General features: G+C 55.0%; 1 protein-coding gene across 2 annotated transcripts in view; it reads left to right on the plus strand.

Annotated features, from left to right (window-relative positions):
• Window positions 1–27,732, plus strand: part of SEPTIN9 (septin 9) — a 148,886-nt gene that overhangs the window by 44,833 nt on the left and 76,321 nt on the right. For both annotated transcript variants that reach the window (XM_055575240.1, XM_055575239.1), the window contains exon 2: window positions 22,938–23,579. In XM_055575240.1, the coding sequence (XP_055431215.1) occupies window positions 22,938–23,579 (642 nt within the window). The remainder of the gene's footprint in view (window positions 1–22,937; window positions 23,580–27,732) is intronic.

Below are 27,732 nucleotides of genomic sequence, written 5' to 3' on the forward strand. Positions count from 1 at the left end.
GGACCCTGCCAGCTGGGTCCTGGAGCCTGAGCAGGCCCTGGTCCCAGAGCATGGAGCGGGCAGCGGGCAGGGAGAGGGTCTCCTGGGGAGACGAGACCCTGCAGTTGCACCTGCTCGTCTGGGAGCCCAGACGCCTCCTGGACGAGGGCTCCCTCGACGGCTGCGTCCAGGTGCCCCTCTCCTCCCAGGAGGACAAGGCCTAGCTTGCTGATGGGTGTGAATCTGCCCCTAATTAATACCGCTGGGCTTCTTGAGTGATGAGTCCTGCTTTTCAGCGAGACTTGAGGCCTCTTGAGAATACAGCGTCCCCACAGTTCTCCCCTGGTGGCAAGAGACAGGCGCCGTGGTGGTGTGAGATCACTCGCTGGATGGAAGGAACCAGCCTTCCTGGGACTCCACTGATACCTGCTCGTGGCTACGAGGGGTGGCTCTCTGATGGGTCTGACCACCACCAGCTGCGTTGGCCTGGTGCTGTTGGGTCCAGGGTCCAGGGCTAGACTCACCCTCTGTCTTGATTTCGAGGAAGTGCCAGGTGGTAGAAGGGTCCCCATCATCAGTGGGGCTGAGGTTTAGATGTGGGCCAGAGAGGTGGGTTGGGCAGGGACATCCCGTGCTGTGGGGTGTCCATCTGGAAAGGCTTCCTGGAGGACGCAGATCCTTCCAGGAAGTCTTTTTTTTTGGTGGGGGTGGGGGGGGGTGCTGTACCGCATAGCCTGTGGGCTGTTAGTTTCTGAGCAGGGATTGAACCCGGGCCTTTGGCAGTGGACGCATGGAATCCTACCCACTGTAGGAAGGTTTGAAAGGGACAAGTGGGTGGAGTTTGTATGCCGAAGGAGAGGGAGGGCCTTTGGAGGGAAGTGATGGGTAGGGCGGCTGGGTGGTGAAGGAGTCTTGGCCTGTGAGCCTCGGTTTCCCCTTCTGTTGAGTGGGGTTATAAACAGCCTCTGTCCAAGGATCATCTTGGGGAGATAGCCAACAGCCTGAGCCTGGTTCCTGTTCCTGGGAGTATGGTGGGTGCTGCTGCTGTTGGGGCTTGAGGTGGGAGTCAGGTATTTGCCGAATCAGGTGGGTGTGGATACCTAAATGCAGGAATCTGGGTGATGGAAGGGAAGGGGTGCAAGGGTCTGTTGGGTCCCCGAGTGGTTTGGGGGAGTGGTGGTGAGTGAGGCTGTATACCATGGTCAGCACAGAAGATGCAGAGCAGATACTGGCCAGCACAGGAGCCCTTGCCCGGGCCTGGGAGGTGTCACGCTGTCTCCCAGGCAGAACTTGGAGACTCGGGTCAGGTGGGCTTCTGCAGGGTTCCTTCACTGGGGAGGTCATCCCAGTCTCCCCCCACCCCGGAGCATCCCAGATGGGTGGACTATGGGCCCCCCTGCAGACGACGACACAGGCATATGCTGTACGACCTGGCTTTGAAGACAGTGGGGTCGGGCTGCTTGCCCATGCCTCTGCTGGCTGCCAGCCTTCCTGAAAGAGAGTCGGAACCGGGAGCTGGTGTCAGGGATGGGGGTTGCTGACCGCGACATCCTCCTTGACCAGCAGCCCTATGCTACTCCCGATTGTGTTGCAAATCTGGAACTTGGTGCATCGTCCCCTCTGGGCCCAGTGTGGAGAAGCCAGGGCTTGGAGGCCAGAGCTGGGTGCCTCGAGCTCACCCCCTGGGGCTGGTTAGCCCTGCACCCTTGGGCCAATGTGGGAAGCAGATGGGCATGGGCTGGGGCCTCCATGTCTGGAGAAAGGAGCCCCCTGGAGCTCGAGCCCCCAGGCTCAGTGGCAGCCATGGACATCCCTGGGCCCGAAACATGGTGGGTGGACACACAGTGGGTGTACTTGCTCAGGCCATGTTTGTGAGCGAGACTGTCCAGCCGGTGGAAGCAGGTGGCCTTGTGGCCTGTTCGTGACGTGACGTTGCCAAAGGCAGATGGCACGCTCACCCTGCAGGGCTGGAGACCTCTCAGCCTGGTGACCGTGGCCTTGGCACGGCCTTGGCAGGTCCCTAAGGGAGTGCTACAGCCCTCATCCTGGTGCTGGCCGAGCAGAATGGGGCCTTGCCTTCTTTTTCTCCTTGAATGTCCGGCAGTCAGGGTAATGTCACATTCAGAGATGGAGTCCCCTACCACAGTTCAGTTCAGGCGTCACCATTATCCTCCCCCCGCCACTGCCTGTTTACCAGCTGAATGCCCCTCACTCATTGTGCTGGGGGTGGGCTGGGTGCTAATAGAAGGCTCCTTGGGGTACAGACAGGACCATAGGTCAACAACAAGGACCTGGGGGCCAGGCTCAAGGGATCCGTGGTGGCCCCCAAACCCAGGAGTCCCACCTTCCTGCCAGGCCAGACCAGGTGCTTCTGATGGACTTGGAGTCCCCAAGGGCAGGTAGCAGTGGGTCATGGTGTAGACCTTCAAAGGTCTGGTGGTGTGTTTAGAATGGAGGGCTAGGGTAGAGGGTAAGGGGTGCTGGACAAGCTAGGGGGCTCTCGGGAGAGATTTATCAGAAGTCAAGGCCCCCCGGAGGATGTCATTTCCTGGGTTCATCCCAGAAGCCCAGCCGGGAAGCAAGTTCCTTTGCTTTCTCTTGGCGGCACCACCGAGGAAACGTGGTCAAACAGCAGCTGTCTTTCCAACCTCCTCTTGGTTTTTCCCAAATTTGGAGGCTGAGTTGCTTATGAGATGAAACGGGCTGGAAGTCTGTGGAACCCGGTCCCAGAAGACTGAGGATTTGTAATTTTTCTGGCCAAACAGACTCAGCGGTTGGTCCCTAGACACCCCCCGGTTCTGGGGGCATCTCTGGGCTCCGGCTGTTTAATTTGGTCTGGACAGAGCCCGAAGGCTCCGTTCAGCCTAGACCAGGAGACGGTCTGGACACTTCAAGTTTGTTGTCAGTTTTTAAAGTGCTGCCAATGCCCTGAAATTTAGGCAGAGGGACAAGAGAATGGCCTCCATGCGATTGGAGAATATACACAGCGAGTGCCTCCCCCCCGTAGCACAGAGTGGGGTTGCAGGGGAGGTGAGGAGCCCGGGAATGAGGCGCAACCTGCCTCTTTCTTTTTTAAAAAAGTTATTTTTAATTGGAAGACAGTTGCTCTACAGTGTTGTGTTGGCTTCTGCCTTACATCAGCGTGAATCAGCCGTAGGCAAGCGCATGTCCCCTTCCCCTTGAACCTCCCCTCCGCCTCCCAGCCCAGCCCAGCCCACCCCTCGAGGTTGTCACGGCACCAGGTTGAGCTCCCTGTGTTGTACAGCAAGTTCCATTAGCTACCCATGGTAATGTACATGTTTCAGTGCTCTTCTCTCAATCCGTCCCCCCCTTTCCTTCCCCCCTCTGTGGCCACCAGTCTGCTCTCTCTGTTTGCATTTCTATTATTGCCATACTAATAGGCTCATCAGTACTATTTTTCTAGATCCCATCATCTATGTGTTAATAGACAATATTTGTTTTTCTCTTCCTGACTTATTTCACTCTGTATAACAGGCTCTAGTTTCATCCACCTCACTAGAACTGACTCAAATTCATCCCTTTTATGGCTATGTAATATTCCACTGTATATCTCAAATATATAGACAACTTCTTTATCCATTCACCTGTCGATGGACATCTAGGTTGCTTCTGGGTCCTGGCTATTGTAAACAGTGCTACAGTGAACACTGGGATACATGTGTCTTTTCGTGTTGTGGTTTTCTAAGGGTATATGCCCAGTAGTGGGATTGCAGGGTCATATGGTAGTTCATTTGAAAAGACCCTGATACTGGGAAGGATTGAGGACATGCAGAGAGGGGGACGACAGAGGATGAGATGGCTGGATGGCATCACTGACTCGATGGACATGGGTTTGGGTGGATTCCGGGAGTTGGTGATGGACAGGGAGGCCTGGCGTGCTGCGGTTCATGGGGTCGCAGAGAGTCGGACACGACTGAGCGACTAAACTGAATGATGGTAGTTCTTGTCCTGGTTTTTAAAGAAACCTCTTTACTATTCTCCATAGTGGCTGTATCAATTTACATTCCCATCTATAGTGCAACAGGGTTCCCTTTTCTCCACATCCTCTCCAGTATTTATTGTTTGTAGGTTTTTTTGTTGTTGTTGATAATGTCCATTCTGACTAGAATAAGGTGATACTTCATTGTGTTAATAATTTTGATGTGCATTTCTCTAACAATAATGACATTGAGCATTTTTTCACATGTTTATTAGACATCTGTATGTCTTCTTTGGAGAAATGTCTGTTCAGATCTTCTGCCCATTTTATTGATTGGGTTGTTTATTTTTCTGATATTGAGCTGCAGAGTTGCTTGTGTGTTTTGGAAATTAATCCTTTGTCAGTTGTTTCATTTGCAGTTATTTCTCCCATTCTGGGCAACCTGCCTCTTTCTTTTTTGTGTCGTGTGCTTTTTCTCTGTTGACCCTCTCTCTCAGATTTCTGAGTCTGACAGTCCCTCCTGGAATACTGAGCCCCGCAGTCTCCAGCCTTTTCTGCTCCCAGTCTCCGGGCCATCTGGGGAACCCATCTCTACCCCGAGATGCAAAATTAAGAAAATCGAGGGACCTGGCCTTGTACACATTAGCGTGCCCTCCCCATGCATGGCTTAGAGCTTGCCGTGTCTCTGTCCCCAAGACCGGGAGCCCTGCCTTCAAACACTTCCAGGGGGGTCCAGGTGGGATGGGGGAAGGGAGGCAGGAGAGGTGACCGGCTCCTTACCCCCAGCCCCCCACATGTCTGCTGGTTACTGCAGCCTCTGAGGGACTATCTGGCTAGGGGTTTGATGGAGGTCCCCCTGGGTACAAATAGGGGAAGCAGGGGCACTCCCTGGGGGGCCCTTACGTGGCTATTTCTGGGGATGGGGCAGGGATAGGGAGTTGAGTTTGTCTTGCCACCTGGGTCTTAGCAAGTCTGAGTTGGGAGTTTCTGGGGCTGGTTTTTCCCTCACTTGTACAAGGAGGGGTTGGAACTGTGAGCTCTTTGCAGCCGGTGTCTGGTCTTTTATGACCAAAGGACTTCCTCTGAGTTTCTAGTACAGCTTTCTAGTTGTCAAACCCACAGCCCTCCCCTGCCTTTTGAGAAGTGCAGGCTGATGGCTCCTCTGGCCGTGGGCTTTGACTGTCCCCTGGGGCAAGGCCTGGGGGTCCCAGGCACCTCCGTGTGGGAGGCTGTGGCTGAGGATCCCGTGGGAATGGGAAGGGAGACACTGGAACACCGACCACCCCCTCTCTGCCTGCGGGAAGTTCACCTATGGAATGTTCTCTTTTTTTTTTTTTTTTTTTTTTTTTAATTTTGGCGGGAAGAAGGAGTGGTGTCCCAGGCAGAGTGGCCCAGATTCTGGCCACCTCACCTTCTTCCCTCCCCCGTCTTCGGTGAGATGGAGAAGTTTCTGGTTCTGACCGTCGGTGGCCAGCAGCCTGACGGTTCTCCAGACTCTCCTAGGCAGGACCTCAGCCTGGAGCCTGGCTGGCCCCTCCCTGGGTGCAGAAAGCCAGCCCCCAGCAGGGCTCTGGGGCCCTCCTTTCCACGTGGGTGGGCAGTTTCCCTCTGAGGGGCAGGCCAGGCCCCTGCCCTGAGTCCCTGGAGACCGATATCATCTACAGTAAAAGCATACAAGTTTTCCTGGCTCCATCCCAGGCCCGGAGGGGCGGCCTTTTCCGCTGTCCCCTGCCTTCTGTCCCCCATCACAAGTCAGGGGAGGAGTGCTCTGTAAAGAAACTGTGTTTGGGGTTTTTTTTTTTTTTTTTTTTTAGCCTTCAGTTCAAAAATGAAGTAAGTGCTAGAATCTTTCTGTGTCTGGTGGGCTGGGAGGAGGATGGCCGGGATGGGAGAGGCAGCCAGCTCATTCGTTTGTTTACTCAACAGTAAACTGTGGGCGCCAGCTAAGTACTAGTTCTGTTCTCCATTCTGGGGCTCCAGGCATGAGCCCAGGAGAGGGGTAGGTTCAGGAAGGCTTCCTGGAGGAAGGGACACCAAGCAGAGTCCTGGGTAGGAGTTTACCAGGCAGGGTCTCCAGACAGATGGTGCTGGCTGCCTCCTGTTGCGATTTCTGCCTGCGTGTAGTTGGTTTGGAAGACCGTGTTATGCCCACATCTGGCACAAGTACCCTTGGCATTCAGGCGGAGGGTATGGGAGGGGGCTGTTCCTGCAGACATAGGTCGGGGTGTGGAGGAGCTCCAGGCTCCAGCTTTCCTCCTGGTCAGATTGCGGGGAAAGACTTGGGTGGTGCATATAGTCCATGTGGAAGAGGGGCACGTGATGTGTTTCTGTAGTGAGGGTGGTGGGTCTGGAGTGGCGAGCTTTTCCCTCCGGGATTCCATCAGAAAGACCTCTGGAGGGGCTGCTCTACTTTCCTGCTAAACTACAAAAGAAGCAATGAGGAGGGGGAGAGATGGGGAAGGCACTCATTCATTCACCCCTTTCCAGGCCCTGTGCAGAGCAGAGGGGGCAGATGGGGCTGTGTCCCCTCCCTCCTGGTGGCTGTCCCCACCCCAGCTCCTGCCCAGGTAGAGGAGTTTGGGGGGCAGCTGGGGGAGGGGTGGGGACACCGGTGAGGGGGGAAACCTTGCCCCTGCCCTGGCTGCAGCCTCCCCGTGAAGCTGGGCTGGAAGGGGTGCTCAGATATTTGCATCTCTCTGAATATTTACGTGATGGAGCCAGGCTCCTGCAAGCAGCTGCCCCGGAGTCAGCTGTTGGACTCCAGCCTCCCTCCTGAATTTTTTGTTCTCTGATCCAAGTCCCGGCTCTTCTAGCTGTTCCCCTTTCACTCACAGGCACTTCCTCTGATGGCGTTGGTTCTTGTTCTTCGTAACCATCTCTGTCTTGAGCACCTTCGACACGCCAGGCCCCAGGCTGGGCACTCTGTATTCAAGGGCTCTTGGTCCTCCTGGAACCCAGCAAGGTGGGCAAGTCATGAAGGTCACAGGTAGCCCGAGGCCACACTGGAAGGGAGATTCTGGTGCACTACACCCCGGTTCTCGCCTGGGCCGCCTCCCCGGGCTGACCCTGCCGGGCCGGAATGGAAATCGCAGTCTACCTAGCAGTGGGGGGCCAGAGCTTGGGGTCTGGCAGAGGCTGCCTGTGTTCATATCCTGGCCTCATCTCTTTCCAGCTTGGTGACCACGTTAGTGACGCTGGAATCACAGGGTTCATCCTGCAGGTGTGAGTCTGAGGCTTAGCACAATACAGGTGCCATGCTGATGTGGCATGTAGCGGGTGCTGTACTGTTACTGAGAGTCTGGCTTTTAGGGGGCGGGGTGGGGTGTGGAGTTAGCGTGGTGTGATGGTTTAGCATGCTGGCTCAGTCTGACTTCACTTCACGTGTGCTGGGATGTTGGGCTGGTTGTTCGCCTCTCTGTGCCTCGGTTTCCCATCTGTAAAATGGGGATGAGAGGGAAATAGCTCATCTGAAGGTCTTGGGAGGTGAATGAGCCCTTAGGGTTGTGCCTGGTGTGTGGTGAGCACCAGTAAACGATGAGTTAAAGATTTAAGGCAACAAGCATTTCTTAGAGGCTCATAAGTCACACGAGGCTTGTTCCCAGGCCCTCGTCTTAGTAACAAAAAGACCACAGACCGGGGGGCTTGCATAGCATACATTTAGTTCTCTCAGTTCTGGAGGCTGGACATCCAAGGTCAAGACTCCGGCAGATTCATTATCTGGCGGTGGCTTCCTGGTTCACAGACAGCATATTCTCACCGTGCTGATACAGGGCAAACGGGGAGAGAGAGCTCTCTGGGGTCTCTTTTAGAAGAGTGCTAATCCCATCACAAGGGCTCCACCCTCAAGACCTCATCACCCCCAAAAGCTCTACCTCTAAGGCCCCATCACCTTGAGGGATAGCATTCAACCTGTGAATTTAGGGGAACACACTCTGCAGCAGGGCCCAATGTGGACGGATGAGCTTGGCTCCTGCCTGCAGGATGGTGACGGTCTTTTGGGAGGAACATGATGGCTGTTCTGGGAGTCAAGGGGAAGGGAGGCTGGCTGAGACCCTGGACACCAGCACTGGGCCTCTCTCTGCCTGGTTCCTGGAGCAGATGAGTTAGTATGGAGGCCCTGGGCGGCTTCGACCTTCTCTCTCTCTTTGTTTTTTTTTTTGATCTGGACCATTTTTAAAGTCTTTATTGAGTTTGTTACAATATTGCTTCTGTTTTATGGTTTTATTTTTTGGCCGGGAGGTATGTGGGATCTTAGCCCCCTGACCAGGGGTTGAACTTGCACCTCCTGTATTGGAAGGCAAAGTCTTAACCACTGGACCGCCAGGGAGGTCCCTCTTAATCTTCTCTAAGGGGATACTGCTAGGGGCCCTGGGCAAATCTGGGGGCCTTGACTGACACGCTCCCTCATCCCATGGGGCTCTGCCTTAGCAGTGCCCAAGTGTTTCCTTTGGTTTGTGACTGGCTTAGGGGCTGAGTGGTGGCTACTGAAGCTGAACAGAGATCTTGGGTGCCTTCGGGGGATAGTGGGGCGGGCGGAGCCGCGGGCTGGGGCTGCCTCCGGGAGGGTTGGATGCCGAGATGTCATTCTTGTAGGATTCCCAGGAGGGGGATGGAGAGGAGGCTTGTGAGCCCACCGGAGGGCAGAGGTCTTTGCTCACTTTCTCCTCAGACAGTCTCGGGGTGCCAGGCCCACCCAGCCCTCCTGACAGGAGCTGTAGGAAGCGAGGACCAGTAATCTGTCTTCTAACAAGCTCTGGAAATGATTCTGATTGTCAGCTAGAGCTGAGAGTGATCTGGAACCAGAACTTTAGAACCACAAAGGAATTGGAGAACGAATGCAAGAATATACGGCGATGCAGGCTACCTGATGCTGCAGGAGAAAGACCCAAGGCTGTGTGTCTCCGTGAGCCTGCTTTACAAATATGCGTGCAGTGAAAAGATTGGAAGGATGTTTGCCAGAATATTGATAGTGCTTATGTTTTGCAGATTTTCTGCATTGCACATACACTTTCTGTATTGCTTTTAGAGTAAGGAAAAGAACAATAGATATTATTTTTTTAAGGTTCATTGTCAAAAAGAAAACTCAACCAATGCAACTTCCCACCCCAGTTTGAGAGACTCAAAGTGCCCATTCCTTTGGCTGATGGTGGCCGAGCCAGGACCCCTGGGTCCCGCTGATTCTTTCCGGCTGTAGATTGGAGTGCTGAGTGGAATGAAGCCCAAACACGCAGGCTATGGGCCAGTTCTGCAGACAGCACGGGCAGCTGCATGTTCGGCTGCAGAGGACTGTGGCCGCAGCCTCAGTCCTCGACCTTAGACTAGGAGGGGAGGTGGCCTCTCCCGGCCTCTCCAGCTCTGCTAAGTGTTCGGAATCACTGAGCCTGTGGTTGCAGGAGTGATGAGAGAAACTTGGAGCTGGTGGCAGCCCCCAAGGTTGCCCTTATGGGGTCATTGGGTGTCCCAGCTGGAAGAGACCAGCGTGCTGAGGCTAGAGGGGTCAGCTGCCTAGCTCAGTCGGTGTGTAGAGGTGACTCGTGACAACTCCATGCATCGTCCGGCAGCCCCCAGCTCTGGGTCATCTGCACAGATCCCCCTACCCTCCCAGACTCTCCTACACCCAGCAGTTCTGCTGAGGACAACTTGGCTGAAATTCTCCATTTTTAGTTAAGAAAGGAATTACTCCTGCCTGCAGCTCTGTTTCCTGGAGGTGCTTTCTCTCTGCTGCTCTGGACCTCCCCCAACCGAGGGGCTTTCAGGCTGGGTAGGTTGTGTCTCTGGTGATGTAGGGGACCTGGGAAGTTTCTTGGTGTGTGTATGAGAGGGCCCTCTCCCTCTCCTTGCCGCTTGGTCCCCGCCGCTGGTGGCTGGAAGGGCCTGGCTTTCTGGGGGCTTCTTAGGGTGGGAATCAGGGAGGTACGATTGGCAGCCTGGGCCCTGCATGGCCGGCAGGCAGGTCAGAGGTTATCAGGCTGAGCCAGTGGAGGTGGTGGTGCTGGGTGGTGGGGGCGGGGTAGGTCTTCCAGAGCGGTCTCTGGCACGGAGGGTTTGGAGTTCACTGTACAGCTCTCATTTTTTACCTCTCCCGCAGGCCAGAAGCAGACTTGAGAAGTTGTCTATTTTGAGGGTGCGGCTTTGTGAAGGGCTGGGGGTACTTGATCTGTCCACCTGCAACTGTGGGCTGGCTCTTTTGAGAAGAAAGTGCAGGGGACAGGAAGATGCCTTAGGGGTCACATTTAAGGCTGGTCACCTCCAAGGATGCCCAGGGTACAGTGCCCACCCTGCTCAGAAGACAGGTCCGTTCGGTCCTTAGGGAGGTTTTTCCCTAAGCGTGTATCGGCCAGAAAACACTTAGAGGCTCAAAGAACAAATGTAAAGAGAAAAGAATAAGCAGGTGCTTGCCTGATAACCTGGGCTGGGCGGCCCCCGGACAGAGCCACAGAAGAACAGAACAGCTGCATGGTTAGCTCAGGGAGGCGGGGTGCAAAGACCAGCAAGAGACTGGGAGTCAGAGGGAACGTGTAGGTGTCCCGTGGCCACAGTAGAGACCGCAGGCTGGGGGCTTAACACAGGGTTCTGAGCCCAGAAAGTCCAAATTCATGGTGTGGGCCGGGCTGGTTCCTTCTGCTCAGCCTTTCCTCCAGATTCTGTGGGGTCCCGCCGACCTTGGTGCCCTGGCTGGTGGAAGCATCCGTCCAGTCTGCTCCCTGTCTCTCTGTCTCTGCTCTTAGGCGGGACCCTCACTCAGATTTTGCGCGCTCAATCATATCCAACTCTTGGAGACCTTATGGACTGTAGCCTGCCAGGCTCCTCTATCCATGGGATTCTCCAGGCAAGGATACTGGAGTGGGTTACCATTTCCTCTTCCAGGGGATCTTCCTGATCCACGGCTCGAACCCACATCTCTTGCGTCTCCTGCATTGGCAGGCAGATTCCTCCCTAAATCCAGGGTGATCTCATCTTGAGGCTCTTATTTATATATATATATATTTATTTATTTAATACTTATTTATTTATTTAGTTGCAGCTCATAGGATATTTAGCTGTGGCATGTGGGATCTAGTTCCCTGCCAGGGATTGAATCTGGGCCCCTTGGCATTGGGACCATGGAGTCTTAGCCACTGGGCCACCAGGGAAGTCCCTCTCAAGGCTCTTAATTACATCTTCAAAGACCCTCTTTCCAAACAAGGGAACGTGCACAGCTTCTGGGAGTTAGAACACCCACCGATCTTGCCCCATGCAGTGGCCGACCTTAGGGGCAGCAGAGTGTCTGGGTGTGGATCTAGAGACCAGGCTTAGATGGGCTTAATGGCATGACTTTGAGTGATCGAAGGCCTCCCTGGGTCTCAGACTCCTCATCTGTGTCCCCAGAGGGTGATGGCATCCCATTCCTGATCCTCTGCCCAACAGTGTAGCCCAGCCTGGAGGCTGTGCCCGGCTTGCTTTAGGTCTTCAGTGAAAGTGAAAAGTGTTAGTTGCGCAGTCGTGTCTGACTCTTTGCAGCCCCACCAGGCTCCTCTGTCCATGGATTTTTCCAGGCAAGAATACTGGAGTGGGTTGTCATTTCCTCCTCCAGGGGATATTCCCGACTCAGGGGTCGAATCTGGGCCTCCCAGAACTGCACACAGATTCTTTACCACTGAGCCACAAGGTTCTCTCCAAGTTCCAGATTATTGTGTGGCATTAGCCAGGAGCTTGCTGTCTCTGGTGAGTGCCCAGTAAGGCCTTCAGAGGGGAGTCCTGGAGGCGGCCTCACTCAACCCCCACCAGGGCTCTTTGGAACAGCTGGGCGGCCCCTGGGAGCCCCTTCCAGAATCTTCTCCGGGTCCAGCTGTGGCCTGTCTCACTCTACAAACCCACTTCCTCCTTCTGGTTTTCCGGACTCCTCCTTCTCTGCCAACCGTACCCCCGGCCTGCTCACCCCGTCCTTGAGTGTAGAGACCAGGTTGTCCTGAACCCGCGAATCAGCGTTGGAGCCTGTAGGGCTTTGCGATCACTGAGACACTTTCCTCTTGCCCAGCCCAGCTCAGCCAGTCTGGGGTCATGCGCTGTGACCCACTCCATTCCTTGGGAGGCCTGGGGGAGCAGCTGGACTCCTGGGTGCTGCCCTGACCGGGGCCTGAACTCTGCTCCTCAGGTCACTGTCCCCTGTAATTAGGCCGGAGCTCATATGGGCCTGGGCAGCACCCAGCTGCCGCCCCCAGGCCACAGCCCAGAGACGTGCAGAGCTCCATCTGTCCCACTGGTGTGATTAATGGAGGCTCCACCTGGGCCCAGCAGACCCTGGTATTAGGATTTTGTTGTTGTTGTTGCATTTTTTAAGCGTTTCTACCATTTCCTGCTGTAGTCAGCGGGTGATTCCTCTGCCCGCTGGTTGGGGAACAGCTGACCCCCTCTGGGCTGAGAACAGAGAAGGGAACTTGGAGCTTCGCCAGGAGGAGCCATCACAGCGACCACCGCCTTGACAGCCCGGTGCCACGGAGCTGAGACCGACCAGGGGTCTCCGGGTCCTGCTCTGCCCCCCGCCCAGTCGCGGGGAAGAATCGGCGCGGTCACAGACGGCTGTGAGCAAGCCAGCTTGTTCGCGGGCTCTTTGTGGACGGGGTGATTCTTGCTCCATGGTCAGGGGTGGGGCTGGGGGAGCACCCAGGGAACAGCCCTGCATGGGACCCTCTGGTGGGCGGAGGGGCGGTGCTCCAACCTGGAAGCAGCTCCTCAGTCCTCTGTGCAGGACAGGACCCCCTTGGGGCATTTGGGGCAGCGGGGGAGGGGTGTGTGCATTAAAGGGCCCTCGGAGCTGCAGCCTGGTGATTCAGGTTTTGAACTCAGTTGCCTCTCAGGGGCTGCCTCCTGCCCTCCTCGGCTGCCATTCGTCAGGGAACCTTTGACCCACGGAGGCCAGAAAGGTCCTCTGTCCCCTCTGGTCCCCTGCAGGCAGGGCTGCACCTTGGCCCTCTTCTTCGGCCTTTCAGGAAGCCTGGGTTCACCGCCCCCCTCCCAAGTCACCACCCCAGTCAGGCTGTTCTTCGCCTGTCTGCCCACATCTCCGTGCGTGTAGCTTCGGCCGCGTTCTGTCTCTCCTCTTTCTGCAGAGTAGAGCTCACAGTTGGTCTCAGAGGGGGAGGACAGATGGGTCTGAATGCACTCACGTTCCCCTAACTTTTAATTTTACTATGGAAAGAAGGAAGTGCAGTGTCTTAGGCTGATTGTTAGAGTTGGCCTGGAATGACCCCAGTGTCGCCAGAGCCGGGGGAACCAACTGGGAGATGGCCGGAGTGGGAAGAGGCCCCAAGTTAAGAAGTGGCTCCTTGTAACATTTGCTGTGGTTTTGCTCTGTAGAGAGGAGTTTCTTGAAGCAGAAGTTGCTACGTGGCTGTCCCACGATGCCTACCAGGGTCTCTTCTCTCAGGCAGCTCCTTGACCCTGAGAGCCGTCACCCAGGACCCTTCTCTGTTGGCGGGGGGGTGGGGGGGAACACGGGTAATGAACCCACCTTAGCCGATTGAACTCATTGACTTGATGGGAACTCTGTTGGGAGTGAACAGGGTGCCCTGACTGAGGACAGTGAAGCAACAGGTGCGAGTGGGAAAGTCCCGGGATGCTGGACGTCCCAGGTGGCCCTGCCCCAGGAAGATGGGGTGGGGAGGCTCAGCGGCTGGGTGGGGGTGGCAGCCAGCAGCAGGAACCGGTCACTGGGCCAAGGCATTGGCAGCTGTGAAGGGCCGGAGTTGAGCTGGCGGCTGGCGCAGGCCGAGAGGGGAAAGGGCCTTCCCGCCAGCCTGTCCAATTCCAGGGCGCCCGTGTGCCCTGCCAGAGCTGGTGAGCCCCTGCGGGATGTGGCTTCCGCATCAACAGAGGCTGAGGAGGCTGAATGGAGAGGCCGTGGGAGCTGAAAGACCTGTTCTGGGTCCTCCTTCTGCGGCTGCCAAGTGCCCCGGACCAGGGGGCGCTTCAGGCGATAGAAATGTGCTCTCTTCCGGGTCTAGAGGCCGGAAGTCAGGTGTGGGCGGCACTGGTTCCTTCTGGAGACTCCGAGGAAAGGTCTCATCCAGGCCCCTCTCCCAGCTCCAGCGACGAGAATCCTCGGCGTCCTTGGCTCGTGGGTGCACCCTTCCATCTTCACATGGCTTCTCTGTCATCTCTTTTTTTGTGTCTTATGAGGACACATGTCTGGGTTCAGGGCCCGCCCTCATCGAGGATGGTGTCACCTTGAGAGTCTACTCTGAGTCCATCTGTGTGCTAAGCATGCATGCTAAGTCACTTCAGTCATGTCCACCAGGCTCCTCTGTCCATGGGATTCTCCAGGCAAGAATACTAGAGTGGGTTGCCATGCCCTCCTCCAGGGGATCTTTCCAGGGATCAAACCCTCGTGTCTTATGTCTCCTGCATTGGCAGATGGGTTCTTTACCACTAGTGCCGCCTGGGAAGCCCAGGGACCCTTTTTCCACATCGCTTTCACAGGTACCAGAGTTAAGACTCAGACATACCATCTTGGGGCCATTGTGGGACCAATGTCCTCTGTAGACAGCTTAAGATTTGGATGCCCTTGTACAGGCATCAGGCAGGATCCATTCTAGGTGGATTAGACTGTGTAGCTGGGCTGGGGAGGGCAGCTTCTGCCTGTGTCCTCGCTTGCCAGCATGCTGGAGAGAGCCTTTTCCAGGGAGAAATGAATGTGATGAATTGGGGATTAAGAAAGGGTCTGGAGTCCGAGGGCTGGCTGTTGACCACAGCTACCACTGGGCTCCCTGCCCGTCGTGGGTGGGTTCCTGTTCATGTCTTGAGTTGAGGGGCCAGGGTCACCTTTGCACTCTTTTCGGTGCCTGGAGGCATCATGGGTGGGAAGGGCTTTGTGGAGGGTGTCCCTGTGGTGAGTGGCAGCCTGGCGGAGGAGGAGGAGGGGGCCTGCTGTTTCTCTTGGCCCAACTAGGCAACCCAGCTGGCGGGCACAGCCGACCTCCTTCGCACGTCGCTGTTCCAGGGCAGGCGGTGGGCCAGGCCTCCCCAGGGGGAGACCGTGAGGAGCAAGAACGCACCCCAGAGTGCCCATGTCCTAACAGCAGAAGGAAAAGACAGTCCTCAGATTGTTGGGGGAGGATCCTCCAGGCGGTCCAGTGGTTAAGACTTCACATTCCAGTGCAGGGTATGTGGGTTCAATCCCTGGTTGGGGAGCTAAGACCCCACATACCTCTAGACCAAATGCCAAAATATAAGACAGAAACAATATTGTAACAAATTCAATACAGACTTTAAAAATAGTCCACATTAAAAAAAAAAGTCTTAATTGAGAGGAGTGGAGAGGTTGGGGGCTTTCCAGGTGGCCCTCCTGGTGGTAAAAAAAAAAACTCTCCTGCCGATGCAGGAGACATAGAAGACACAAGTTTGATCCCTGGGTCAGGAAGATCCCCTGGAGGAGGGCATGGCAACCCCTCCAGTTTTCTTGCCTAGAGAATCCCATGGACAGAGGAGCCTGGCGGGCTACAGTTCATGGGGTCACAAAGAGCTGGACATGACTTAGCACGCACACACTGAGAAGCTGACCTCACACTCTTTTGCCTGGGTTGCTAGAGTGCCTGGTGAACCCACAGTCCTCAGGGGCACTGGACTCGCCCCACATGGCCCCTCAGGGCTCAGTGGAAGTGGCTCAGCTGGGTCCTCCAGCCCAGAGGGTGCAGGCCACCAGTGTGGAACAGTGCGGGGTGTGGAGGTGCAGGCCCGTGTGTGGTCAGGGCTGGGAGCAGGGGCCGTGTGCTGCCCTCAGCCACGTGTGCGGCTAAGCCCAGGGTGGCCAGCGTCCTCAGCCACCACGCCGGGCCCCCAGGACCCTGAGCTGGAGTGGGAGGCAGGATGGGGCTGGCGCCAGACGAGGTTCTTAGGCCACGTCTGGACCCACAGCCCGGCCAGGCCTGCTCAGGGAGGGGAGGGGAGAGGCCTCAAGGGAGGATCCAGAGCTGTGGGTGCCAGTGGTGGGCCTCCTCTCTTCCTTTATTTGGACTTTGTCTTTGGCTGGGTCGTTGTTAAACAAATGTGTTTCTCGGTGGGAAACCCAGGGCCACCCGCTGCCATTGCTGTTTACTGATGTCCCTGTCCCGGGCTCTGCTGGGCCACAGGGTCTATTTTAAGCGCTTCCTTTTGAACTGTTTCACTTCCAGAGGACACCCCCTCCCACTGAGACTCCACTGGGGGTGCTGGGGGACCCCAGAGTGCTTACCCATCAGTTACTGCCCCAAGGCTGTTTCCTGGGGAAGAGTGCTAACCCCTTCCTGCTTTCCCCGTGTGGGGTTCTAGGTGGGCACCAGGGGCAGATACTGGCCGTGGGTGTGATGGACTCAGGGGAAGGAAGGCTCATGCAGCCTTGTCCACCCCCGAGGTGCACAGACAGATGGTAATTATACCAACAGCTGTGATTGCTGCCCGGGCATCACCATGTCCGCCTGCAGCTGACACGGCTCATGGAGAAGCGGAGGCCCAGAGGTGACAGTGGTCACGTCACCTTGTTCGAGCCTCTGCGTTTATTTGGTCCCGAGGCAGGAGCCCACTGTGTGTCCAGGCTGCAAGGCCCCCACACCCGGCCAGCTCTCAGCTCATCCGAGGCACGCAGGGCCACTGTCCTGCCCTGTCCTCTGCCTGGAACCGTCCCCCCGGCCCCGCCCAGCCCCCCTTTCCCCAGTGAATTTGTTCTTTCGCCTATCATATCTTGCTTTTGTGGCCTTGGGTTCCTTTCCTTTGCAGGCGTGTTATTTCAGGGACCGGTCCATTGGCCTGTTGATTCTTCTTCCATCTTCTCTGCAGCCCTGGAGGGAGCTTGTCCACCCAGCTGCAGTGCCAGCTTCTGGTCCCCATGGGAGACTGGAACCAGGGGAACTGAGTTCACCCCAGGGGTCACACATGCCCCAGACTCGCTCTGATGGGTTTTTCTGTGCTCTTTCTCTGCAGCCTCAGGCCAGGGAGCAGGGAGGTGCCCTCCACCTGGCACCCTGGGTTCCCTGGGTGTCTGACCCTGGCTCCCACATGGCCACTGGACCTCAGGACAGAACTTGCTTTGCTGTCTCCCGGAAGAGACTCACATTGACCAGGGCTGCTGCTTCTGGAGCCTGAGCCTGGGGTCAAAACCTCCCTGAGCTGTGGCAGTGGCCATGATGCTCCTCCCACGGGAGCTGACCTTGGTTTTGACCTTGTTCTTTGCATGACGTTGGTCCCAGCCTGGAGCAGGGCTGTAGGGATCGCCCCACGTCCCCTACCCAGACTGAGGTGTGCTCCAGGAAGTGCTCCCGAGCGAGGAGAGGTTTGCTCACAGCTGCGCCCTCACAATGGCCTCTTGTCTGCAGCGCATTCCTCCTTAAACAGGCCCAGATCCAGGCTGCTCTCGCCCCGACCCCCACGGGCACGATGCCGGGAGGTTTGCATTTGGACAGGCGGCCGGGCCTGTGTGGCAGGCAGCCGAGACTGTAGGTGTTTGATGGACCAGGAGAGGCTGGGCCGGAGGCACGGTGATCCACACCCTCCCCTTCTTCTTAGCAGGGTTTGTTTTTTAAGAGCAGTGTTGATGGTTTTATCCCCTGAAAATATGAAGTGACCTGCGTTAGCGTAGGCACCTTGGGAAAAGGCAGGAAAGTGTAATGAATTAAACAGCCACCTTAATTCCATCCAGAGATGGCTGTTTTCCTCGAGTGTGCGGGCACATGTGTGTGTGTGCACGCGTGCGTGCGTGTGTGAGAGATGACGTCAGGCCCGTGCATGCATCTTGGGTTGTTCTGCTATTTTTACTCAGTATACTCAGCATTTCTCATCTTCAGAACCATGATTTTGATGACTTTGCAGGACTCTGGCACATGGATTCAGAAAATCTCCGTAAACTCGAATTGTTTCCAGCGTTTGCTGTTTTAATGCTGATGCAAACGTCTCATACATAAATCTTTCTGCAGATCCGATCATTTCCTGGGGGGTGAATTCCCAGCAGTGGGCCAAAGGTCTTCAGGCTCTTGTGCACCTGGGGTGGGCATGTGGGGGCCAAGGACAGCTTTTGAGAGCAAGGGAGGTTCAAACCTGGTTTTGTGGGCGGGGGTCTTACATTCACCAGAGGAAGGAAGGGGGCGTACTCACTTGGGAATGGTGTGAGCAGGGGTGGGCCCCTGTGCTCTGTGGGCGATGGCAGTCCTTTCCCCTCCCAGTGGCAGTGTGGGGACCCTCCCAGTACAGCCTGGCCCCATATTTGTCAGGTGCCCTGCAACGGTGCATTCATCCTGTCCAGCTGGGCACCTCTAGCCTGCCTACTGGGGGCATTAACATCCTGCAGGCAAGAGAGGAAGCAGCCTCATGTCCTTCCCCACTGGCCTGGTCCATTGAAAGGCCACTTTCTGCCCATCAGTCCCTCAGCCAGCCGGTCATCAGATGTGGTCACCTGGGGGCGTCCATTCTGCAAAATGACCAGCTCCTGAACACTCTTGTCGGCTTTCACGGCCACATGTGGACACCCTGGGCTGCCTGCCTCTCCACCGGGAGCAGGGAGAAGAGTAAAGTGAAAAAAATACTCGCTGCCATGGTGGGTTATACCCATTCTCCAAGGAGGAAATGGAGGGTGTTGGCAGGGAGAGTTTGACCCTGGGAAGGGAGAGGTGGCTGTGTGTGTGTGGGCAGGACTGGAGCATGTTTCTAGGAGGCCCACGGGGGACGGGATACTAGAGTACCCTGTCCTGCCAGCTTCGTGACAAGCCGCCTCCTAATTTTTCCCAGCTGGGTGCTCATCGTGTCACGACATCCTCTGTGTAGAGACAGCTGCTCCCGGGGCGTCCCTTGCAGAGTCTGCCTTAAAAAAAAATGATCTTTGGTTTCATCACCGAATATTTTGGGGCAAATCTAGAGCGATGTTATTCCGTGATGACTTCTACCGGCTGGGGTTTCGTGTGATTCTGGGAAAGGAAAAAGGAGGCTGCTTTTCCTCTCCTGGGTCCCTGATGCAGCAGTTTTCTGGAGCTCGGCCATGCTTCCATCCATCTGGCTGTCGGGCGTTTGTTGAGTGTGGTTGGGGCTGGATTGGGGCTGGGTGCAGAGTTGGGTGACAGCACCCGCAGGAAGGGCCCCAGATAACCTTGTAGCCCAGAGGTTTCATCCATCTAATGGTCCCTGTGTTAACTTCCTGTGACTGCTGTAACAAATGACAGCAAACCGCGTGGCTGACGCAGAAATTGACTCTCATGGTTCTGGAGACCGGAAGTTCGAAATCAAGGTGTCAGCAGGGCTAGCTTTAGGAAAGAATCCTTCCTGGCCTCTTCCAGCTTCTGGTGGCTCAGGCATCGTTGGCTTTGGACTGCGCCACTTCAGTCTCTGCCTCTGGGATCACATTGCCTTCTCCTCTGTGTGTCTCAGCTCCCCCTCTTCTTTCTCTGATAAAGACACTTTTAGGACTTAGCGTGTGTGCATGCTAAGTCGCTCAGTTGTATTCGACTCTCTGTGACTCCATGGACTGTGGCCCGCCAGGCTCCTCTATCCATGGAATTTCCTAGGCAAAAATGCTGGAGTGGGTTGCCATTTCCCCCTCCAGGGGAATCTTCCTGACCCAGGGATTGAACTTGCGTCTCCTGAAACTCCTGCATTGCAGGTGAATTCTTTACCACTGAACCATCCGGGAATTATGCCACTTACAGCCCATCCTAAATCCAGGACAATCTCATCTTGAGTCCTTACCTTAGTGACATCTGCAAAGACTTTTTTTTTTTCAAAGGAGGTCACTCTCTCAGTTCTAGGGTAGGGACTGGGACATAATCTTTGGGGGGACGCTGTTCAAAGTGCAACTTCTCAGTGTGAGATGGGGGTTGAAGTCCTGGTGCCTGCCTTCCCTGGGCCCACAGTTACAAATCTGTGGTCCAGTCTGGCCTCTGAGCTGTGAAGAGAACGCACTTGAGGCCTAGGAAGGGATGGAGAGCTGGCTCATGTAACGGAGGAGAGGACCCCGGCTCTCTTCCCAGTCCTAGCGGATTGGGGTGACCAGGATGACACAGGAGAGAGTGCTGTGAACTGCATGGGGCCTGGGCAGACTCTGGGAGGAGGCAAGAGTGAGCCTGGCTTTGGGGTGACTTGGAATCCTCGAAGGAGGGGGGAAGAGGAGTGCTCGTCTGTGGGCATGGTATAAGCCATCAAGGATACCCCATCAGCCCTGGAGGTTTGCTGAGCAGTGACCGTCTTGATGGTGGAAACAGCCCGTCTTCTCAGAGAGAACTAGACTAACCAGGGTGGCTGGCGGTGCCGGGCAGTGAATGTCTGGCTGGATAATATAGCCGAATGCTAAGCATGCTGATAGCGTGGGGCCAGGGAGTGGCGTGAGCGAGGAAGAAACACCAAAGCCAGGAAGAGCAGCTGAGAAAGGAGAGGATGGTGGTGGGGCTAGGCGTGTGCTTTTGGTGGAGATTTTGTGTTCTGGAGAGCAGTGATCTGTGCACATGCTGGTTTGGTTCCAACTCATTGCCAAAGTGGGACTGTGGATGGTTGGGGCAGAGAGGTTTTTGATTTGGTGCAGGGTCTTAATTTTTGTGAGTCACAGTGGAGGGGCTTTCAGATGGGCTCTGCAGGGAAGGGGCTCTTTCAAACAGGGGCAAAGGCCTCGCCGGGACTCACAGGTCGTTTCATTCCTGCGGGCAAACCTGGCAAAGAGCCCTCACCCCACCTAGTTCCTGTTCTTCCCAACTCAGGCCCAAGGAGTTAACACCAAGGAGTCCTGGACATGCATGTGCTGAGGTGGGTGGGGCATGGATCCCTCCTTCAGGGAGCTCACAGACAGACAGGAGCCACTATCGAGGAGAATTTGGACAGTGCTCTCGGGGTGGGGGTAGACCAGATGTCACGGGAGGCCCTGGGAACCACTAGAGATCACAGTTCCAGGCACTCGGCCCTGGACTTTCTGGCCAGTTTAGCAACTACTTGACCTCTTTCTCCGGCACTTCAGGCTTCTTTGGATGCGCGGTTTGCACCCGGCAGTATCTTGCTGGACAGCCCCTGGTGAGAAGCGGAGCTGTGCGGAGGTTGGGGTCCCTGCACGGGCTTTCCCTGCCGCCCTTGGCCATGAAACTGATCAATCCGGAAGTGAAGTCAAGTCACAGTGGGGCCCACTAACTGATTGCAGCCCACGGACATGATTTTGTTCAGCCGCACAGCTTTTTTAAAGAGGTTGTTTTGCTTCGTTTGTGCCAGCATTTAAAAATCAAGAGATTACATATTAAAAAATAAAAGATCCAGATTTCTCCCCGAATCTGCACGGTTCCCTCTCCAGTCGTCCCTACAGGGCCTCAGGGAGGGTTGAGCTTTGCAAGCCAGGATTTTGTGCCCTCTGTCCACCGAGAAGGAGGTGTGCCCAGGGCTTAGAGAGGGTCCCCCGAGGGGTGCTGCGTTTGAGGAACTGATAGTACTGGTGGTCGGGTGTCAGAGTCTGGGGTCCCCTTGGCTTCCTCTTACATCCAGCGCTTCAGAACACACACTCCCCTGGCCACCCACCCACTTAGCCACCCATCACACCCTGGTCTTCTGAAGGAGGTTCTATCTATAGAGAAGAGGTGAGGGCTTTTTGGGAATTTGGAGGAACGAAGACTGACAGGAGGGGATGCTCAGATGCCCTGAGAATTAGGGGAGGAAACGGGGGCGGGGCTGGTCCCAGTGACCCTGGGCTACTGGGGCTGTGAGGTGGGGAGGTGGTGGGAGAGACCCTGTGCGTCGCTGAGGGCCCAGGCTGGAAGGAGCTGGTGAGTGTTCCTGCCACGTGGGCCCCTTCCTGCTCTGGTCTTTATAACCGGGAGCAGCTGGTTCTCGTTTGCAGTGAGGCTGCAGGGACCATGGGGCTGGCCGCTTCTCAGGCACTGTCCCCAGTACGTTGGAGAGAGCAGACGGACCCTGGTGGAGATGGCGGGGGGCCAGGCAGAAGCGCCAGGCTGTGCGTGGGGTGGGAGTTGGGTGGTCAGCATCCCACATGGGCCTGGGTCCGGCTGGGGCAAGTAGTACAGGATGGAGGCAGATGCCGCCGGGGCCGAGGACTGAGAAATCCACAGTGGTGTGGACTTCGCCAGGATCTCTGTGGACAGCCATGTGGTTAGAACCCTGGGCCTCGGAGGTAGATGAATCTTCCGGCTCTGCTGCTCACTCCACGCTGCCGGGCACGTTACTTAAGTGCCCAGGCCTCAGTTTTCCCATCCGTATCAGGGGATTGTAGTGTTATTTACACTATGGGGTTAGGGTAGGGAGCAAATGTGGCTGTGCATGGTAAGCCCAGTGCCTTGCCTGTTGTTAAACGACCCAGTGTTGGCTGTTCCTGCTGACATTGATATGATGGCGTCATTCCCATCGCGATTCTTACTGGCTGTTGTTATTCGGGGCATCTCCCATCTGATGGGCTTCCTTGGTGGCTCAGACAGTAAAGAATTTGCATGCAACGCGGGAGACCTGTGTTCGATCCTGCGGTTGGGAAGACCCTCTGGAGTAGGAAGTGGCAAGCCACTCCAGTATCCTTGCCTGGAGAATTCCACGGACAAATCTTTGGTGGGCTGTGGTCCATGGGGTCACAAAGAGTCAGACATGACTAGGCAAGCAACACTTTCACTTTCCCACCTGTTGGTGGTGGTGGTGTTTGCTGATGCTGTCTGTGTTGGGTGGAGGTGATGAAGGGTAATTGTGGCCATGACAGGAAAGAAATCAAAATCCGCTCTTGAGCTGGAGCATCCTTATAGAAAATGTAGCTGGTAGGGCCACTGCCACATCAGGACAGAGAAGTCCTCCAAGCTTCAGTCTTTTCTGTCTCTCCCAGAACATATGGCTGCTCGTGCCTCAGCCCCTAGTAGAATGGGACTGTCACCTTTTCTTCCTGAGAGGCGAAAGGGCACAGGAGTCTTCCCTCTTGCACCCTTGTCCCGTCTTCTTCTGTGAAACAGAGCCCTCGCTGTAGCCTCCCCGCCGGCTGCCTTCTGATGCTCACTGCTAGCAGGATGTTTCCAGATGTTCCCCAGCCATCTGCTCATCACCTTCTCCTCGCTTTATCTTCCAGCCTTGAAAAGATCTTTTGAGGTCGAGGAGGTCGAGACGCCCAACTCCACCCCACCCCGGAGGGTCCAGACACCCCTGCTCCGGTCCTCTGTGGCCAGCTCCACACAGAAATTCCAGGACCTGGGTGTGAAGAACTCAGAGCCTGCAGCCCGCCATGTAGACTCCCTGAGCCAGCGATCCCCCAAGGCCGCCCTGCGGAGGGTCGAGCTCTCCGGGCCCAAGGCTGAGCCCGTGTCTCGGCGCACCGAGATCTCCATTGACATCTCGTCCAAGCAGGTAGAGAACGCCGGCACCGCCGGGCCGTCCCGGTTCGGGCTAAAGCGGGCCGAGGCGCTGGGCCACAAGACGCCGGAGCCTGCCCCCCGGAGGACGGAGATCACCATAGTCAAGCCCCAGGAGTCAGCCCACCGGAGGATGGAGACCCCCGCCTCTAAGATGCCCGAGGTGCCCGCTGCCCCTGCCGCTGACGCAGCCCCCAAGAGGGTCGAGATCCAGGTGCCCAAGCCAGCCGAGGGGCCCGCCTCCCCCATCCCACCCCAGACCCTGGAGAATTCAGAACTCGCCCCGATGTCTCAGCTGCAGAGCAGGCTGGAGCCCAAGCCCCAGCCCCCCGTGGCCGAGATCCCACCCAAGAGCCAGGAGGGTGAGTAGCAAGGTGCCAGTCACCTGTGCTGTGATGACTTGGGGAGTGGGGAGCTGTCTTTGCGTTGGAATCTTGGAGAAAGAAGCTGAATATTGAGTTGAGGGGTGGCTTATACTTCTGAAATCTCAGGGGCAGGGACTGGGGGGCTCTTTCTGTCCCATAGTGGGCCACAGTGCAGCAAGTTGGATTTCAGTTAGACTCTGCAAAGAATCTCTGGGTTGTGAGGGTCCCCTTTTAATTGGTCAACAGGGTCGTGGTGTAACCATGGCTGTGACCCCAGGATGTGGGGGCAGGAACCAGGACAGGCTCGTGTTGGGGTGGGATGGCTGTGAGACCCCAGGACAGGCTCTCACGGTCCTGGTGGTCGGTGGTCCCTGGGCCTTGGAGAGGCAGGCTCGGTTTCTAGAAGGGTGAAAAGTGCCCTGCAGGTGCCCCCAGGGCAGAGGCTGCGGGAGGTGGGAGGGGGCGGTTTCTGCACTGGAGGATCTTTCTCCCAAAGGAGGGAGGGTTGTGCCCAGACGGGAAGGGAAGACGACAGCACCTCATCTCTGCACGCTAGGGTTTTCAGGGCTGCCAGGAGGGGTCCCAGGCCAGGGAGCCCAGTGATTCCTGCCCACGACTCTGTTCAGGGCTCTTCTGCTGGCTGGGGGGCGATTGAGGGCGTGGCTACTGTCCTTGGAGGGTCCAGACCCAGACTTGTGCTCACGGAGAGCTCACAGGGAGCTCACAGGGGACATGATGCTGTCCCGTGAAACACCATTGCTGCCCCCTGCCCCACAATGAGGGTCTTGGCCCCATAGGCTGTGTTAAGGTGCCGGCTGAGCTGTGAGCCTGATGAAAGCCGGGTCCAGTTGTAATTCTGGGACTTGGAGCTCAGGAAATGTTCAGTAAGTGTCCCTTGGGTTGGACAGGCAGAATATTCTGGGTTTTTGATTAACCTTTTAAAAATTATTTTTCATGGTGGTAAAACACACATAATGTTGACCATTGTAGCCGTTTTTAAGTGTACCGTTCATGCCTATTAAACACACTGTGTGCTGTGCAACCGTCACCATCCATCTCCACAACTTTCCATCTTCCAACCGAATCTCTGGCCCCATTACCTTCCCCCAGTCCCCGGCACTTGGCGCCCACCTTCCCACTTTCTGTCTCTATGAGTTTGACTACTCTGGGTCCTTCCTGTAGGTGGAATCCTGAATATTTGTCCTTTTGTGTCTGGTTTATTTCACTTTGCACGTCTTCAGAGTTCATCCATGTTGCAGCAGGTATCAGAATTTCCTTCCCTTTCCAAGGCTGGATAATATTCCATTGTATGCATAGACCACACTGTGTATCCACCCTTTTTTTTTTTTTTTGTAGGTACTCAATACATATTTATTGTTTTGAAAATTCCTCTGAAAGCCGATTTCTTACTTTTTCCTTTTTAAATTCTTTTAATTGAAGTATAATTGCTTTACAGAATTTTGTTGTTTTCTGTCAAACCTCAACATGAATCAGCCATAGGTATACATATATCCCCTCCCTTTTGAACCTCCCTCCCAGCTTCCTCCCCATCCCACCCCTCTAGGTTGATACAGAGCCCCTGTTTGAGTTTCCTGAGCCATACAGCAAATTCCCGTTGGCTATCTATTTTACATATGGGAATGCAAGTTTCCATGTTACTCTTTCCATACATCTCACCCTCCCCTCCTCTCTCCCCATGTCCATTCTCTATGTCTGTTTCTCCATTGCTGCCCTGTAAATAAATTCTTCAGTACCATTGTTCTAGAGTCTGTGTATGTGCGTTAGAATACGATATTTATCTTTCTCTTTCTGACTCACTTCACTCTGTATAGTAGGTTCTAGCTTCATCCACCTCATCAGAACTGACTCAAATGAGTTCTTTTGTTGCTAAATAATATTCCATTGTGTATATATACCAAACTTCTTTATCCATTCATCTGTCTGTGGGCATCTAGGTTGCCTCCGTGTTCTAGCTATTTTAAACACTGTTGCAGTGAACAGTGGGATACATGTGTCTTTTTCAGCTTTGGTTTCCTCAGGGTTTACGCCTAGGAGTGGGATTGCTGGGTCATATGGTGGTTTTATTCCTAGTTTTTTAAGGAATCTCCATAATACCATCTTCCATATTGCCTATATCAGTTTACATTCCCACCAACAGTGCAAGAGCGTTCCCTTTTCTCCACACCCTCTCCAGCATTTATTGTTTGTAGACTTTTTGATGATGGCCATTCTGATCAGTATGAGGTGATATCTCATTGTGGTTTTGATTTGCATTTCTCTGATAATGAGCGATGTTGAGCATCTTTTCGTGTGTTTGTTAGCCATCTGTATGTCTTCTTTGGAGAAATATCTGTTTAGGTCTTTTTCCCACTTTTTGATTGAGTTGTTTGTTTTTCTGGCATTGAGTTATATGGGCTGCTTGTGTATTTTGGAAATTAATCCTCTGTCAGTTGTTTCATTCGCTATTATTTTCTCGCTTTCTGAGGGTTGTCTTTTCACCTTGCTTAGTTTTCTTTGCTGTGCAAAAGCTTTTAAGTTTAATCAGGTCCTATTTATTTACTTTTGTTTTTATTTCCGTTACTCTAGGAGGTGAGTCATAGAGGATCTTGCTTTGATTTATGTCATTGAGTGTTCTGCCTATATTTTTCTCTAAGAGTTTTACAGTTTCTGGCCTTACATTTAGATCTTTAATCCATTTTGAGTTTATCTGTGTGTATGGTATTAGGAAGTGGTCTGATTTCCTTCTTTTACACATAACTGTCCAGTTTTCCTAGCACCATTTATTGAAGAGGCTGTCTTTGCCCCATTGTATATTCTTGCCTCTTTTGTCAAAAATAAGGCACCCATAGGTGCAGGGGTTTATTTCTGGGCTCTCTCTCTTGCTCCATTGGTCTGTATTTCTGTCTTTGTGCCAGTACTGCACTGTCTTGATGACGGTAGCTTTGTAGTGTAATCTGAAGTCAGGAAGGTTGATTCCTCCAGCTCCATTCTTCTTTCTCAAGACTGCTTTGGCTATTCGGGGTCTTTTGTGTTTCCATATGAGTTGTGAAATTTTTTGTTCTAGTTCTGTGGAAAATGCCATTGGTCATTTGATTATCCATCCATTGTTGATGGACACCTGTGTCCTCCTACTGCTTGGCTGTCGTGAGTAAAGCTGCTGTGAACTTGGGTGTACAGATATCTCTAGTTCCTGCTCTAAGTTCTTTCTTTAAAAAAAAAAAAAAATTATATATTTATTTGGCCGCCCCAGGTGTTAGTTGCAGCATGTGGGATCTAGTTCCTTGACCAGGGATCGAACCCAGGCCCCTGCACTGGGAGCAGGGAGTATTAGCCACTGGACCACCAGGGAAGTCCCTAACTTTCCTTTTTAAATGAGAATTTTCCCATGGTGATGGGGGCTCGTGATAGGGTGAGGGTAGGGGTGTTGGTGGAGCAGCCGCCTTCTTCTCAAGGCACGCATTTGACTGAGCGGGTCGGGTGGGGCGAAGGGCCGACTGTGAATTTCCCGTGACGCTGGGCGACAGTCTGGCAGCAGGGACCAGAGGTCCCTTCCAGCCCTGCTGTGTGAGTCTGTGTCTCCCCAGACGTGACCCTGCAGAGCCACCCCACCCCCCAGGCACCGTGTCAGGACACATGGCCTGTGTTTGGGGAGTGGCCGGGAGGCCGTTTCCTCCTGCTCTTCTGTTGGTCTAGGGCCTTTGCTGCCGGATGCGGCTCGCTCCTGGGGGTGAGGTGTTCACGCTCAGTTGAGTCAAACAGGATGTGACTATGGAGACGGTCGTCAACCATCCAGCTGTTGATGAGACTTGGCCCTGGATACCTGAGGAGATGGTCCACTCTGGGCGGGGGGGGAACAGGCAGGGGGTGTCCCCTCAGGGTTGCACTGGCCTGGGTCGTCAGGGTGGGCAGGGTAGGGCCTCAGACACATCCAGGAATGTCTTCCTCCAGCAGCAGACACTGCTGGGATTTAACCAGGAAAAGAGGGGTGGGGAGGAGCCTTCCTGGCTGAGGCCCCAGTCCAGAGGTGCTGGGGAGCCTAGTGTCGGGGCCGGGGCTGTGTGGCTTTTCCAGGGGAAAGAATTTCAGTGTCTGAGCGGGGTACCGGAGCCCTGGACCCACAGCTTCTCTGTGCAGATGGGCGTCAGGCTCT

The sequence above is a fragment of the Bubalus kerabau genome, chromosome 4, assembly GCF_029407905.1.
Source record: "Bubalus kerabau isolate K-KA32 ecotype Philippines breed swamp buffalo chromosome 4, PCC_UOA_SB_1v2, whole genome shotgun sequence".
Taxonomy (NCBI): Eukaryota; Metazoa; Chordata; class Mammalia; order Artiodactyla; family Bovidae; genus Bubalus; species Bubalus kerabau.